Source organism: Chenopodium album, chromosome 15, assembly GCF_948465745.1.
Source record: "Chenopodium album chromosome 15, dcCheAlbu1.1, whole genome shotgun sequence".
Taxonomy (NCBI): domain Eukaryota; kingdom Viridiplantae; phylum Streptophyta; class Magnoliopsida; order Caryophyllales; family Amaranthaceae; genus Chenopodium; species Chenopodium album.
In genome coordinates, this window is record NC_137848.1 from 32,037,651 (window position 1) to 32,052,638 (window position 14,988).

Sequence of the window (14,988 nt, forward strand, 5' to 3'; positions counted from 1 at the left end):
AATTTTTGATTTTTTCACATAAATTGATACACAAACCAAACATATGTAAAAACATTAATATTTTTATTAATTATTTGTTGTAATATTACATTTACATCAAAAAAAAATAATACAAGTAATAAAATTAATACAACTAATACAAATAATAAAATTAGCTCAATTAAAATTAAAAAAAAAAAAAAAGCTCATGTTGCTTCGTACCACCAACACCACCGGCCCACCACGACCCACCAATACCAAAACACCCACCAGCCACGACCACCCACCACGACCACCACCAATACCAGAACACCCGTCAGCCACGACCACCCACCACGACCCCCACCAATACTAGAACACCCACCAACCACGACCACCCACCACCACCTTTCCACCCACGACCCCCACCAACACCAGAACACCAAACACCACCACCCACCACGACCCGCACCAATAACAAATCGACTTGAAACAAACCAATTCAACCACCCATCACAATAAAATTAAAAAAAAATCTGAAAAAAAAATAAAAGATAAAAAAAAAGGAAATACCTTGAATACCACCAAAAAATCGAAATTGGCTTTAAATTTGGGTTTTATGGGTCAAATTCGACCATAAAAACTCTAGATCTAGAGTTTTTATTGTCGAATTCGACCATAAAAACCCACACGCACCACCACTGGACTACCACCATTTAAACCCACACGAATTGGCTCGAATTAGGTGGAAAACCCACCAGACTACCACCGGAATTCGCTCGAAAACCCACCGGACTACCACCGGAATTGGCTCGAAAACCCACAAGCACCAATGAGGGTCTTGGCGTGAGAAAGGAAAGAAAGAGATGAGAGAGAAAGCTAAGAGAAGGAGATGGAGAAAGGAGAGTTGAGAAGAAAGAGAAGATGGCGTGACAATAGAGGGGAAAGAGGAGAGAGAAGTGAGGGAGTGAATGAGAGGAGAGAGAGCGAACTGGTAATAGGGGCGAAAGGGGAGAGAGGAGAGAGAGGCCGTGAGATGGGGATTTATTGGGCTTAGGGTTTGTGATTCCGCTTTTTTTTTTAAATGACAAGCGGTTTGGGGTTGAACCGCTTGCCAATATATCTAATGGCAAGCGGTTCAACCCCAAACCGCTTGTCATTATATTTATTGGCAAGCAGTTCGCGCTAAAATCGCTTTCCATTTAATATTACAGGTTTATTTATAAAAAAAATGGGTAAATGGCAAGCGGATTTTTAAAACCGCTTTCCATTTGGGGCTTCCCATCACTTATTTTCTACTAGTGATTACTGCCTTAGCTGCTGTTAAAGTAGGGCGGTCGAGGATAACAATATAGCATGTGAGCTCTTTGATTACCAGGAAGCGTACAACCATGTCTCTTCCCTTTCCCTTCTTCCCGAATCGGACAGGCAAGTATATTCGTTCGACCGGGTGGATGATACTCCCATCAAATCCAACAAGCGGATAGGAAATATCTTGGAAGGCATTTTCTGGAAACTTCGAGTTCTTCAAACATCCTTGAATGATTATATTGGACGAGCTGTCAGTATCTACCAGCACTCGGCCGACTTTCAAGTTGGAAACCTTCATGATGATTACCATAGGGTCATTGTAAGGGGCTTTAATTTCACTTCAGTCTGACTCACAGACCATCACTTCTGGGAATGGTTCATCCATCACCTATTCAGTGCACATCACCTTCTTAAAATTCCAATTATCTTGCTTAATTCCTTTCATGGTTGGGTCGTCTGCAGCGAAGCCGCCTGATACAATAGCCACAAACCCTGAATCACTATTGTTTCCATCATCTCTTTCCTTACCAATCTTCTTCTTCTCGGATTTGTTGTATGTCCGAGTATTGGTGAACTTAGGCTTCATGACATACGAATTGAGCATGCCCTTCTCGACCAGCTTATCTAGAAACCTCTTCAAATTGTTGCATTTGTTCGTGTCATGCCCCACATCCTTGTGCTAATAACTGTACTTGTTCTTGTTTTTGTAATGGGCCGAGCCTCTTAACGGCCGAGGCTTCTTAAACTCGAACTTGTCCTTGATTTCCATCAAAATTGAATAAAAATCCTTGTTAAATTCATACTGGGGTTCGTACGTCTTGAGTTTCTTTGACTTGGTCTTTTAGCAGTCGGCCACCCAAACTTCTTTTCTTTTGTTTTTTTCCTTCTTTATTTTTCCCAGCTGAGTCTTGCTGAGTAGATTGTTTCTTCTCAACCCCCTTGGCGGGTACTTCTACTTTTTTAAGCGAACATAAATCAGCTGCCTCAACATAGGCTTCGGCTTCCCGCAGAACACCTATGTATGTCCGAACCTTTTTCCTGACCAATTCAAACTTAAAACCATTATGTCTTAACCCCCGGAGAAATTCCAAATAGGGCATTTTGTCCGGAAGATTATGAATTTGGTCTTTTTCTTGATTGAACCTCTGGACGTACGAACGCAACCCTTCGTTCTTTCCTTGGACGATTTTGCCAAGTTAAGATTGATCTTCTGAGGGGGGGCATTTTAAGAGAAGTTTCCAACAAACAATAGACTGAGGGTGGTAAAACAGTTGATGCACCCGGCCGGTAGGCTATTAAACCAATCTTGCACCACGCCCTTGAGAGTGGCCGGGAAGCATCTGCACCATGTGGCATCATCCACACTTTGTAAATACATCAGATTTCTATACGAGGTGACATGTTCTTCTGGGTTGCCCTTACCATCATAGGCACCCAGAAGTGCACTATTCACCTTCGCTAGTTGAGGAGAGTTGAGAATTTCTGAGAAAACGGAGGCAGCTTGTCTCAAAGATTTAACAAGCGCATTTGCCAATCAATAGGCTGAGGTTTTGCGACCGGTCCGGCTAGGTAAGTTGCCTAGTCGAACCACTGTCCAAAGATAGGGGGATTAGGTGGCAGAATTGCATTTAAATTTTGGGGCACTTAATACAGAAGCAGTTGAACAACCAGGATTGGAGTTTGAGTACGGCAAGCTTGACTTCTGTTGGTCCTGGCCGAGCTGGTATGCTTGGAGAGGGTGTGGTTTAAGAAATTATCCGGCATAGTTAGAGTGGAGGCGATATCCAAATAGGCTATTCTTTCCCACTGCTTATGTCGAATGTACTTCCTTGCATCCTTCCAACCCCGAGATGGCTCAGTTACTTCCTTCTGAGGCTGTTTGGTCTGCCCCCTAGCCGACTACGTTTTTTCGAGGAGCCAAGACATATCCGTTTGTGGCACACTCGGTGAACGTTCATGTCGACGGAATGGGGTAATCTTGGCGTCTTCGGCGTTGGTTCCCTTTCTCTGAGCTTTCTTTTGAGTGCCCTCTCCTCCTCTCTTAGGCGGCGGCCTAGAAGAAGAAGGCATCTTACTCTTAAGCTCTCTTCGGAGCTTGCTCAAGGCGAACTGGAGAAAACCAGCAGTCACTAGAGGATCCTCAACGTCATGGAATGAGGCGGTAAGAGGATCACTAGAATTTATCGTTGCGACCAACGTCTCTACATGTCCGTCCTGACCAAGACCCGGACCAGTGTTAGGTGTCTAACCATCTAATGCCATAACGGACGAGTATCCCCACAGATGGCGCCAAATGTTTTAGGGTTTTCTGTGATTCTCTCGGGATGCTGGTCGCGCTCTCGGACAGATGGCCTCTAGCACCTACAAGAGAACGAATATTCCGATTATCGGAATATTCGCCTCCGATGATCAAGTTAATGATCAGAAACAGAAAAACTAGAGAGAGAAAGTATAGAGAAGTTGGAGCTCTTAATGCTCTTTTTTATGTTATGTCATAATCCACCCGTTCCATCATAAATGATTGAGGTATTTATAGGGGTGGGAAATTGTGCCCCTTAGGGTTAGTGCCCTTAAATTCTATGCTATGATTGGCTGCACAATCAGGGAGTTATACGTGTCCTTGGGGGCGCCGTTTTGCGGCTTTCTGGGGATTTGGGCCTCCTGATGTATTTTTCAGGTGCTCTTTTTAGGGTTTACACGTGTCATCTTCCTACAGGGACACGTGTTGCCTTTTAATTTGTCCACGTGTCTCTATGGGATTGGACCACGTATTTAGGATATTTTTTACCCTAAACAATAAGTATGCTGGAATTTAATTTAAGTCATAAATATTAAGTCTTTTTGAAAGGATTTAAAGTACCCACTTAAGGAAAAGGTTTTATGGCTTTTATGCCATTAAATTGGGTTTATTAGTAAGGTTTAAAGAGTATTATAGTTGCTGGAAATTTGTGAGAATAGTGGATTAGTTAAAGTTATGTATTTTTATTTGTAGGAAACTTCGAGCTAGGTGATTTCTAGCAAGTGTGGCCGAGTATAAGCAATATTCAAGTACGTATGTGCACAAGAATATTTGTGTTTGCGTAGTGACAAGGGAATAAACACGTCGTCAAATGTCTATCCCTAGATCCAATAAAATTTATAACACTCAACTAACCTAATATAAGTATATGGCAAGAAGAGGGGTCGAACCACAGGGAACGATTAAACACCAGCAAATGTTATCAACAACTAAGCTAGTCTGGGATAAAGGAAAGTAACCTAAAGTCTAAAGAAACTAAAACAAGAAATAAAACACTAAGGGAAATGGTTTAGGTATAGCATACATTGAAGCATAGCAAAGGCATAGAAGTTGAATTAATCATGAACTAAACATGCTTGAATATCGAAGTAAGGTCCAATCTAGCCACCTGTTGGGGTCAATTGGCTTCACCTAACATAGCCCCTATGTTGTCACATTAGAACATATACCAGGAGGTGCAATGAAATAACGATCGACACAAATGAATCTAGCTAGTTCAACTATCGCATCACCTAGCATAAATTCACCCTCAATCAACTAAAAATGTGCACTTGCAAATAGATTGAAGATCATCAAGCACCTAAAGACTTTAATCACAAATAAATCAACTTCAAACCCTAAAACATGCTCAAGATCCAACTACACCCAAACCATCCCCTTAATGAGGAAATTACACACTAATCATGCCAACAACAATATTAATCAACAAATAACCAAGCATTAACATGATTAACAAGCAATACTAACAACTAAAACAATAATCAAAGGAAGCAAATAAAATAGAGGAGAGAAGGTTAGAAATTCTCATTGATTTAATAAGGAGATCTTCAAAATAATTGTCACAAGTTGAATCTTCAAGATCCAAATACCACCATTGAAGATCTCTCACTCAAAGAAAAGAAAATGAAAGCAATAAAACACGGGTTACTTCCCGTAAAGGCTTGTTTAACGTCCAAGCGAGACTACTCTAGGAAATAATAATTCAACGCACGCAAGAGCTTGTCAAATGCACTACTACACATTTCATGGGGGGTAGATAGGTAAATGACGGAATAAGAACGTTCTAAGATCATTGCACGCAAGTGAGGAGGGAGATGCTAAAAGAAAGAAGAAGAGGGACCAAAAGGAGATTCAAGAAAGTAAGAGGAAGAAGGAGAGGGAAAATAAGAATGGAAAGAAAAGGAATAAGGCAAATCCTCCTCATTAAAATTTTGGTTGGCATACTTCCTATTTTCCTCAACAATGATAAAATGAGGGACAAGAAAATCATCCATAGAAGGCGGCTCTCCACTAGGCTCTATGAGATAGGAAAGGAGAGAAATAGGGTAAGGAGGAGTGTGGTCAAACCTTTGAGAAAAAAGGGTATGAAAACGGGAAAAGAGGTAGCTACTCCCTCACCACAAGGTCTTACATCACTAATGAGGGCATGAAAATCAATCATAGAGTCCTCAAATGAATAACTCTCCCGATCTACACCTCCCTCATGTTAAAAAACTCCAAGGGAATCAACCTTCACCTCCTTACCATCATGATAAACAACCTTTCCTTCAACTATCTCAAAACTCAAGGTCTCAAAATCGTGCATGAATGGAGGTAGATTCATCTCAAACTCATCTAGGTACCAAGAAGCGTTCTCGATGAAATCATCTAATAATCTATAAGTTCTCATATATGACTCTCGAAAAATAACTAGGACATTACCTCAAAATAGTCTATATACTCATAGATTGAAGGGTCACAAACATACACTTGAGACTCATCAAGATGGTAGAGGGGGTTAGGGATCACAAATTCGACATTATCTTCATTCACAACTCCTTGACCATCACTCAAATGCTCTCTAATGGGATCCTCACTCATAAAGGGAAGAGGAGGAGAAAGAAGGGCATTTTCTTGGGAGTTAGCTAGTTGTTGAATTTGGCTCTCAAGCATCTTCATTCTAGCTTCCATCTCCCTATTCTCAACTTCCTTCATCTTGTTATACTTCTCCATCATCTTCATTATCTCCATCATCTTTTCTTTCTTTAAATTTTCCATAGAATTAGCCTCGTAAACGGATTCATTAGAAGCATAAGGGAAATCATTTGAAGCCATGTAAGAACAAGAAAATGAGGATGGAGGATCATTCACATTATTAACATGAGAATCATCATATTAGGGAGAGGGGGCATAATTAAGCAAATGAGATTTATCATTAATATTAGGAGAAAAAGAGTTGAAATCACTTGTTCTAGGTTCACTTATGTGATCATAAGACAAATCATGGGGATTCATGCCACTAATAGAACTACTATCACATTGAGGATAAAAATTAGCAACATTACATGCCCTATTGCGTACATCCCTAGCAAACCATACATAAAAATTCCAAGCATCATGAACCGTTAATGCTCGAAATTCGCCATTAAACATGCTTTCAACCTCATATCTTGTTTGTTTATTCATCCCATAATAACAAATCTAACAAGCCTCCCAAAAATTACATCCATTATAGTTCAAAAACCTTATAAGTCTATGGAAGTAGACATAAAAAAGACTCACCATCATATTGAGAAAAAGAAAAACATGCCATTTTTCAACAAAAGCAACACAAAGAAAAACCAACAAATAAAATGAAAATTATATATAAAGAACTAGTCTCAATAAGATAACATAACGGTAATGGAAGTCGTTCCCTGACAACGGCGCCAATTTGACAAGGGAATAAACACGTCGTGATTTGTAATATCCCTAGATCAAATACGATTTATAACACTCAACTAACCTAATAAAAGTATATGGCAAGAAGAGGGGTCGAACCACAGTGAACGGTTAAGCACTACCAAATATTATCACCAACTAAGCTAGTCCGGAATAGGGAATGTGTAAACTAAAGTCTAAAGATGCTAAAATAAGAAATAGAACACTAAGGGAAACGGTTTAGGTATAGCATTCACTCAAGCATAAACAAGACATGAAATGAAATCGAAATGCAAACTAAGCAACTCATGACAATGATTTAAAGCACATCTAACCACCTATTGGGCTTAATTGATTTCTCAACTCAAGCACAAATTACACTATCGTCATAAGCCACACGAATCGAGGTACAAATCAAGAAAATCATTTAATGGACATTCCTAGATCACTCTATCGCCATAATCTAGTTCAATCCACCCAACTACAACAATTGATAGGCCTCTCAAATGAAATAATTGGTAAGACATGGAAGACAAAGCATTTTAATCACAAACAAATCAATTTTAAACCCTAAAACATGCTCAAGATCCAACTAAACCATGACCATCCCCTTAATGGGGGAACTACTCACTAATCATGCCAACAACTAGAATAATCAACAAATAACCAACCATCAACATGATTAACAAGCAATACTAACAACTAAAACAATAATCAAAAGAAAGCTCACAAGTTGATTTAATAAGGAGATCTCTAAAACAATTGTCACAAGTTGAATCTTTAAGCTCCAAATAGCACCATTGAATATCTCTCACTTTCTCTCTCTAAAACCCTAACTATGGAGGTTAATCCTCCCTTAACCCTAAGACTAAAGATAGAGAGAGCTAAAACTAATTAAGAGTATAGAATAATAGTTCATCATCCTAATTAACCTAAAAATGGGTTTTTAAATACAAAACTAAGAAAATAAAATAAAATAGTAAAAGAAAATGAGAAAAATAAGGAGGAAACAAAAGAACATAAAAGAGAAAATAAATAAGAAAAGGAAAAGGAAAAGGTAAAAAAAAAATAATAAAAACAAACCCCACAAACAAAAACGTCAGCCCGTTCCCATCTTCTTCAATATAGGCAGTAGAGGTGGTTGAAATTGATGGTTTATTATGGGTGTAGATGAAAAAGGTGGAGATGCGGTCTGCTCTGTTTTGTGTGGTGGAGCAGCGCTGCAGGTGGAGATAGAGCAAGGAGTAGCAATTGTTGTGGGATGTGATGTTGCTTGCGTTACTATTGAGCTGCAAAGGTGACTGGTGGTGATGGGAGTGACGATGGAGTAGGGGAAATGTTGGTTGATGCGTGAGTGATATAGGGTGTTGTGTGCGTGATTTTGCTGTTAGTAGGAGTTGATGAGGTTGTGCGTGAGGTGGAGCTACTACAGTATTGGAGTTGTTGGTGTCGTGAGGGGGCGCAGCAGCTTGGTGAATTGGAGCAGGGGTTTTGGTTTGTTTTGGTGTGGTGGAGGCTAACAAAGGTGGAATGACGGTTAAGGTGCAGCTGTTGTTGTGTTTGGAGAGGTGGCGTAGTGCGGCAATGATGGTTTGACTTGAAACCTCGAAACCGAACTCATTGACTTCAACTCGAATCTACATCAACAAACAAAACCGAAGAGAGGATTGGGACAAAGTAAAATGAAAATAAAAATAAGTGAAATAAAACTAAACTAATAAAAATTATATAAAACTATACAAGTAAATAAAATCAAATAAAAATAACAAACTAAACTTAAAAACTAATAAATAAACCAAATAAACTAAAACACGTCAAAATTACCAAAATAAAAAGAAACTTTATTCAATAGAAAATAAGATAATAAAATGGAAAAATTCGAGAAAATAAGCATGAAAAAGATTCTTAAACTACTCCCTAAGAGTGACATAAATGTCAGTCATCACGTAGTATCATGTTAGGATTGTGAATTATGATTTAGTGATGAATTAGTAGCATGTTTGGTCGATTATATGCTCGGAATTGATGATTGGATGAACATGAATTGTTATGCAAGCATGAGAATATGATATTTGAAGCATGATACAAGTTGAATATATATGAATCATGGAAGTATGTTTTATTTTTAAATATCAAAAAAGCATGAAATTAATAAGCAAGGCTTATGTGTGTTTAAAAGAGCTGTAATTAGAATTATTGAGCATGATTCATGAATTTAATTCTCACCCATTTATTATTGGTGTTGAGTCATGAAGTTTGTAACACCCCAATAATTCTCTCTTAAAAACTTGTGAGAAACCTGTATATAACCTGAACAATTTCAAGAGAATTACTGGCGTGCTACCGCCACGTGTTCAAACGTTAAGGCTATCTCAGAAATTAGCAGCGGAAAACCAAAACAGTTTTAAATAAACCTCAAAACAAAGGAATTAAATCAAAATAAGTATTATAAGTTGGAACCATTAAGGCCCTTATTTAAAACCCAATAAAAGTAGTAAGTGATTAAATTCAGTGTTCAAATAAATTCAAACCCAAAAGAATTGGTGTCAAATAAAATCGAATTAAAATAAATTCAAACTTGCAAAAGAAATAAAATGCAAACAACCAACTCTATACTCAAGATCCCACAACCCTGATGAATGCTGCATGTGTAAGAACCTGTGGTTATTCTGCTCCCCAATATTACAAGTGTAAAAATTGGATCGTCACAGGGTCATTGAAAGGCGAAGGCCATGACCAAAGAAAGACACACACAAAAGCACGCAGTCAGCAAAGCTGAGTACATACAAGCTGCGAAAACAAATTAAGAAAATACCTAACATGCTACTAATAATCAAGCACAAGCATCATTAAATATAGACTCGATTCATGACTCGACCATTAAATTTATTAAGACCTCACTAATTGATACTGACTGACTCATTTAATTAGTTCATTGGATTTAGCAATAGACAAGGTTGTCCAACCCATGTCCCATTTGGAACATCAATAAAGAAAAACCCCATGCCTCCTTTCGGAAACATCAGTAAACATCCAACGACCACGGGCGCGACTCCGTGACCGTAGTTAGTATGAGAACTCACCTAACTCCTAGTTTTAAGAAAAATATTTGAAATAAGAGACTCGTAGATCAGAAGGCCTCGAGAAACGTACACGGCTAATACCCCATGTACCCCAACCCCTAATTGTCATTACTCCAGATGTGCACCATTCTAGAGTTTTATTGCTCATCCATCTTGCACTTTTACGTGATTTACAGGTTTAGACTTGGTGATTACTCATATACATTTCAATACAAACATCCCAAAAACAATTCAATCAAACATGGCAAATTCTCAATTTAGATTCTTGATTTATTAGTGATAACAACATTTATTAATTATTCCAATACTACCTCGGTGTATAAACACCTTGAGTGCATAAGGCACCCCAAAACCTTAACCTCGTCTTACAAGACTTGAATTTCTCCTTTACTCATCCTGTTTACATAATCATGAATGAGTAATAATTTGATCTTTACACCAATCACATACCTTTGTCTTTAAGCGCACCTTGCATAATTAAAGCACAAATAATACTTGCATTATAAACTAGTGCACATCATTTGAAATTCACAATGTATAACCAGACAATTTAACCCAGTCAATCCTATACATGATACTAAGTTCTCGATCCGTCCTTAAACATGCACCTACAAGCAAGGTTTCGTAACTTGTACGTACCTTGAGTAAACAATTCGATTGGCCACTTTAAAACTAGAAATCTCCTTCTACAAAGTTCTCTCCTAAACCAAACAATTAAAAATAAATCAATACCAAAGCAATTAAAATTACAGCAATACTAAACTACTTTAAAACCTCTTAAATCATCAAAATAAAGCCTTTAAATTGTCCCCAAACTCAAGGTTAATAATATAACATCCCAACTTCAAGTTTATATGTTAGATTTATGAAAATATAGTGTTTTATATCAAATTACAGCAACTTTAAAGTGGGTAAATAAATCTGGAAATTTGTTTTAAGTATATAAAATAACCCCATAAGCATAATTACATGAAATAGTCATTATATAGCAAGTTAGTGTGTTAAAAACCCAAAATATATCAATTCAATGCAATTAGAGGCTTCAAAATAAAAGGTATGAAATCTGAAAATTATTTTTAAAGTTAGAATATAAAGTTCAAAGCTTTTTCAATCACAAAATACTCACAATAATTATTTTATAGGTTTAGAAGCATAAAAAATGAAATTAACACTACTTGTTCATAAAAATTGAAACTTTAATAAATCTGAAAATTTATATATGATTAAAATAATTATAATTTAATGTAATTTAAACATAGTATGATTAGATAGTTTGATTAACATGTTATCAAGCCCTAAAACATGAAAAATCAATGCTTTAAACCCTAAAATATACAAAATACATAATCTGAAATTTTATTTAATAAATTATACATGTCAAAACTCATAAATTTATAATCTTTTAGAATCCAAACATATTATCAAACCATAATAATATAATTTAGAACAAAATTTTAATTAAAGGTTGAAACTTTAAACAATTTTAATTAAGATAATAAAGCAATAAAAAAATAATGGAAGAGAGGGAGAAGAGGGGCGAACGGCAGCAGCAGCAAGGGTGGGGCTGGTGCAGGCGGCGGTGGTGCTGGCTGGGAGGTGGTGCTGGCTGGGCGGCAGCTTCTTCCTCTTTTTTTTCGTGAAATTGGAGGAGGGGAAAGCTTGAGGGGTTTTATTATTAGAGTGGTTTAGTTTCCTAGTTCTAATAAAACTAGGATTGATACTTGGGCTTAAAGTGAGTGGGTTTTTAAAAAAAAAAAATAGGCTTAATGAACAACGGGTTGGACTTGTATAATAATTAAAATATAAGTAATGAAATTATTTTTATGAAATAGTTTTTATCAACTTTTAAAATAGTAAAATAAATAATCATCTAATAATAATAATTTTTTGAAATGGTAGAATAAATCATATAAATAAATAATCATAGTTAAATATTCACATAAATATAAATTTTTTGTACTCACATAATTATGGGGGATTACAAAGTTAGTTTATTTATTTACTCACTCAAGTAAGTTGAGATTGAGTTAAGGAAGTTTATTAGTGCATTCTATGCACCAAGGTAGTAATCGTGCAATTTTGTGCACAAAACTAGGCAAGGAACCTTAATTAAAATAAATAGTATGTGCTCACTAATTAATTCAAGAATGAATTGGAAGTATGTATTGAATGTTGCTATGTTTATTCTTTATTGATTGGTTGGAGACTTTATAATTGAGGCATAGCTTCTACAGGGATACAAGACGCTGTACTTTCTTTTATTATTAATGCGCTGGAATTCCGTCACCAAGTGTGACATAGTAGGTGCCATTTAGGGTAACTCCCTGATTAGAAGCTCCATTTTTAATGGGCTATTTTAAGGAAAGGAAACCCGTTCGATGCGTAATCCAAAGCTATTATTTATTAATTAACATTGCTAGTTATGAGTCAAAGGTAAGTTTACTTGTGATTGTATGGTGAGCATGTTTTAATTATTTTATTTATGATAGGATACTCATGTTAGTGTGGTGCATGTGTACTCAGCTGTTGCTGATTCGTACTTTTGTGTTTATGTTTGGCTTTCCTTTGGCTGGCCCTACTATGACCTATTTATATGGTAAGTAGAGGGTTGAAATAAAGGGAAATTGATCAGGTACTTGAAGCATGAAGAACATGATTGGAATGAGTGCAAAGAGTTACTTGTTATGCTTTCCTAGTTTATATAATGAATTATTGGATTATTGATTATGGATTGACATTGTTATGTTTATTTTTAAGTTGGTTTTAAAAGGGTCATGTTTGGATTGGTTCCAACTTGTGAACTATTTAATTTTACCTTTATTTTAAGGTTGTGAACTCAAGTTTTATTTACAAGATGGTTTTAATTTTAGTCTTCAACTGTGTGACTTTGAAAAATTGACGCAAGGAAAACCTAGGTAGTTGTATTCTAAGTATCCCTAATCAAAACCAAATTTATAACCAAACCCAACCTTAAGTATAGGGGTAAGTCCGGGTTAAACCCAAGGGAATGCGGTATAAGCTAAAATCTCTAGTTAAGCTATTCCGAAATCTTAAATAATAGGGTTGATCTAAACTAGCAAATCAACACAATCAAAGCTAACAATAGAATTTAATATCAAAGTACTAGGGATTTAGGATCCACATGCACCCACGATAAACTTGCTAATTTGTCGGGAATTTGATCAATCAAGCAATGTGAGGGAAAACGGTATTTGCAATCAAAGTCACTTAAAGAGCTATTTCCTAGGGTCAAGCTAGGTGTCTCTACAAATGATTTCAAAGGAAAATCGCAAAACAAGATCAATCAATAATAATAGCTTCCAAATAAATTTTTCGTATCATAGAAAACTAATATGCAATCTAGCTTCATAATCAAGGTTAGCTACTCCTCATCAAATCAAACACATGCACAAATTCCATAAACCAATTTAATCACATCATCTAATCAATCAAAAACCCCAAATTAGCAATAACTTTTCACTCATACATGCTTCACCACATCCCTAGCAAAGGAACTACTCACTATACATTGTAAAGTTGAAAAGCATAACTAAACTAATCATCAATTTCATCATTAACATTGCAATCCAAACATCAACAATCAAATCAAACATACTATAGAAATTCAACAATATATCAAGAATGAAACACTAAAATTGCATTAAAAAGAAAAGAATTCTTACAAAACTTTGATCAATATAAACTTGAATGAAGATCAAAATGTAGCAATCATCAATACCAAGTTTCTCTTTCTAAAATCTAAGAACAAAGTTTTCCAAAATCTTGAGCTTCTCCCTCTAAAAATCCAATCAAAAGTCTAATTCTAATTCCTTCTAAATTCATTCTCTCTCTAAAAATGAAGAAATTCTATATGTAGTAAAACTAACAAAGGAGAAGTTAGTTAGACGTCCAAAAACAACCCCAAAAGGCGCGCCCTCTCCTTCCAATGCGTGGCCGCAAAGAAGTGGGTACAAAACAGGGGGAGAGCAGCTGCGCGGCCACACTTCCCACCTGCGCGGCCGCGCAAAGGGCTTCGCGACCGCGCCTGGGAGTAGGGAAAAGCTTCCTTGTGCGTCCGATGATGCTCCTGTGTGCTCCATTTAATACATGTTGGGGGTGGCAGTTTCCAAAAGTCTTCATGGTGGGTTCAACACCATTTTAATGCCCATGCAGCTTGAGAGCGCGACCTTGAAGACTTGGTTTTTGCACTCCTTTACATTTGAGCTTCAAGGGGAGAGACTGGCTTGCATCTTGAGCTTTATAAATCTCGAGAAAACGTCATTGAGCTCCTTGAACATTACTAATCTCCTGTAATCAAAGAGAAGCAAACAAATAAAGGAGAAAAGGAAAAATAAACAAAGAAATGAAAGAAAATGGGAAAACAACTTAGGAAAACACGAACTAGAGAATTAGCAAGTAAAACTAAAGAAAAAGAGATAAAAGAGATATAAAAGCAATCAAAATTCATCCTAAAAAAGGCTAAATGAGTGCATAAATGACACTCCCCCTAGCTAAACTTTTGCTCGTCCTCGAGCAAAACAAAAGCAAGTAGAAATAGGATGAAAAACTTATTCAAACAAGAAAAAGGAAAGAAAAAGATAAGAATGTACACTAAAACTCACTTTCGTAGGAATCACAGTTGTTTTTAGCTATAACAAGCCCTTTAAACCCCAAAGTCGCCAATGAGGACGAGTGAGGTCTCGTAAGGGTATCCAAAGAGTTTGACCCATAACTCTTGAAGGTAAAAATGAGGTAAATCATTGAAAAGAAAGTAAAATCAAAAAGAAAAATTCAAACAAATAGCTTTTGAAATGGACTTTTACAAATGATCAAATGCAAGTGAATAAACAACTTTCTATGCAATAAGGGTATGCACTTTCCAAGATATCCAAGGTTGATTGAAACATATGATATGCTAAGCATAGAGAACTAATGGAA

The 14,988-nt window shown here is 36.6% G+C and overlaps 1 protein-coding gene across 1 annotated transcript in view; it reads left to right on the top strand.

Moving 5' to 3' along the window:
* LOC145581059 (uncharacterized) overlaps positions 1-14,988 on the top strand; it is a 68,900-nt gene that overhangs the window by 50,954 nt on the left and 2,958 nt on the right. Inside the window, exon 8 of the mRNA XM_081638129.1 lies at positions 8,138-8,264. Coding sequence (XP_081494255.1) covers positions 8,138-8,264 — 127 coding nt within the window. The remainder of the gene's footprint in view (positions 1-8,137; positions 8,265-14,988) is intronic.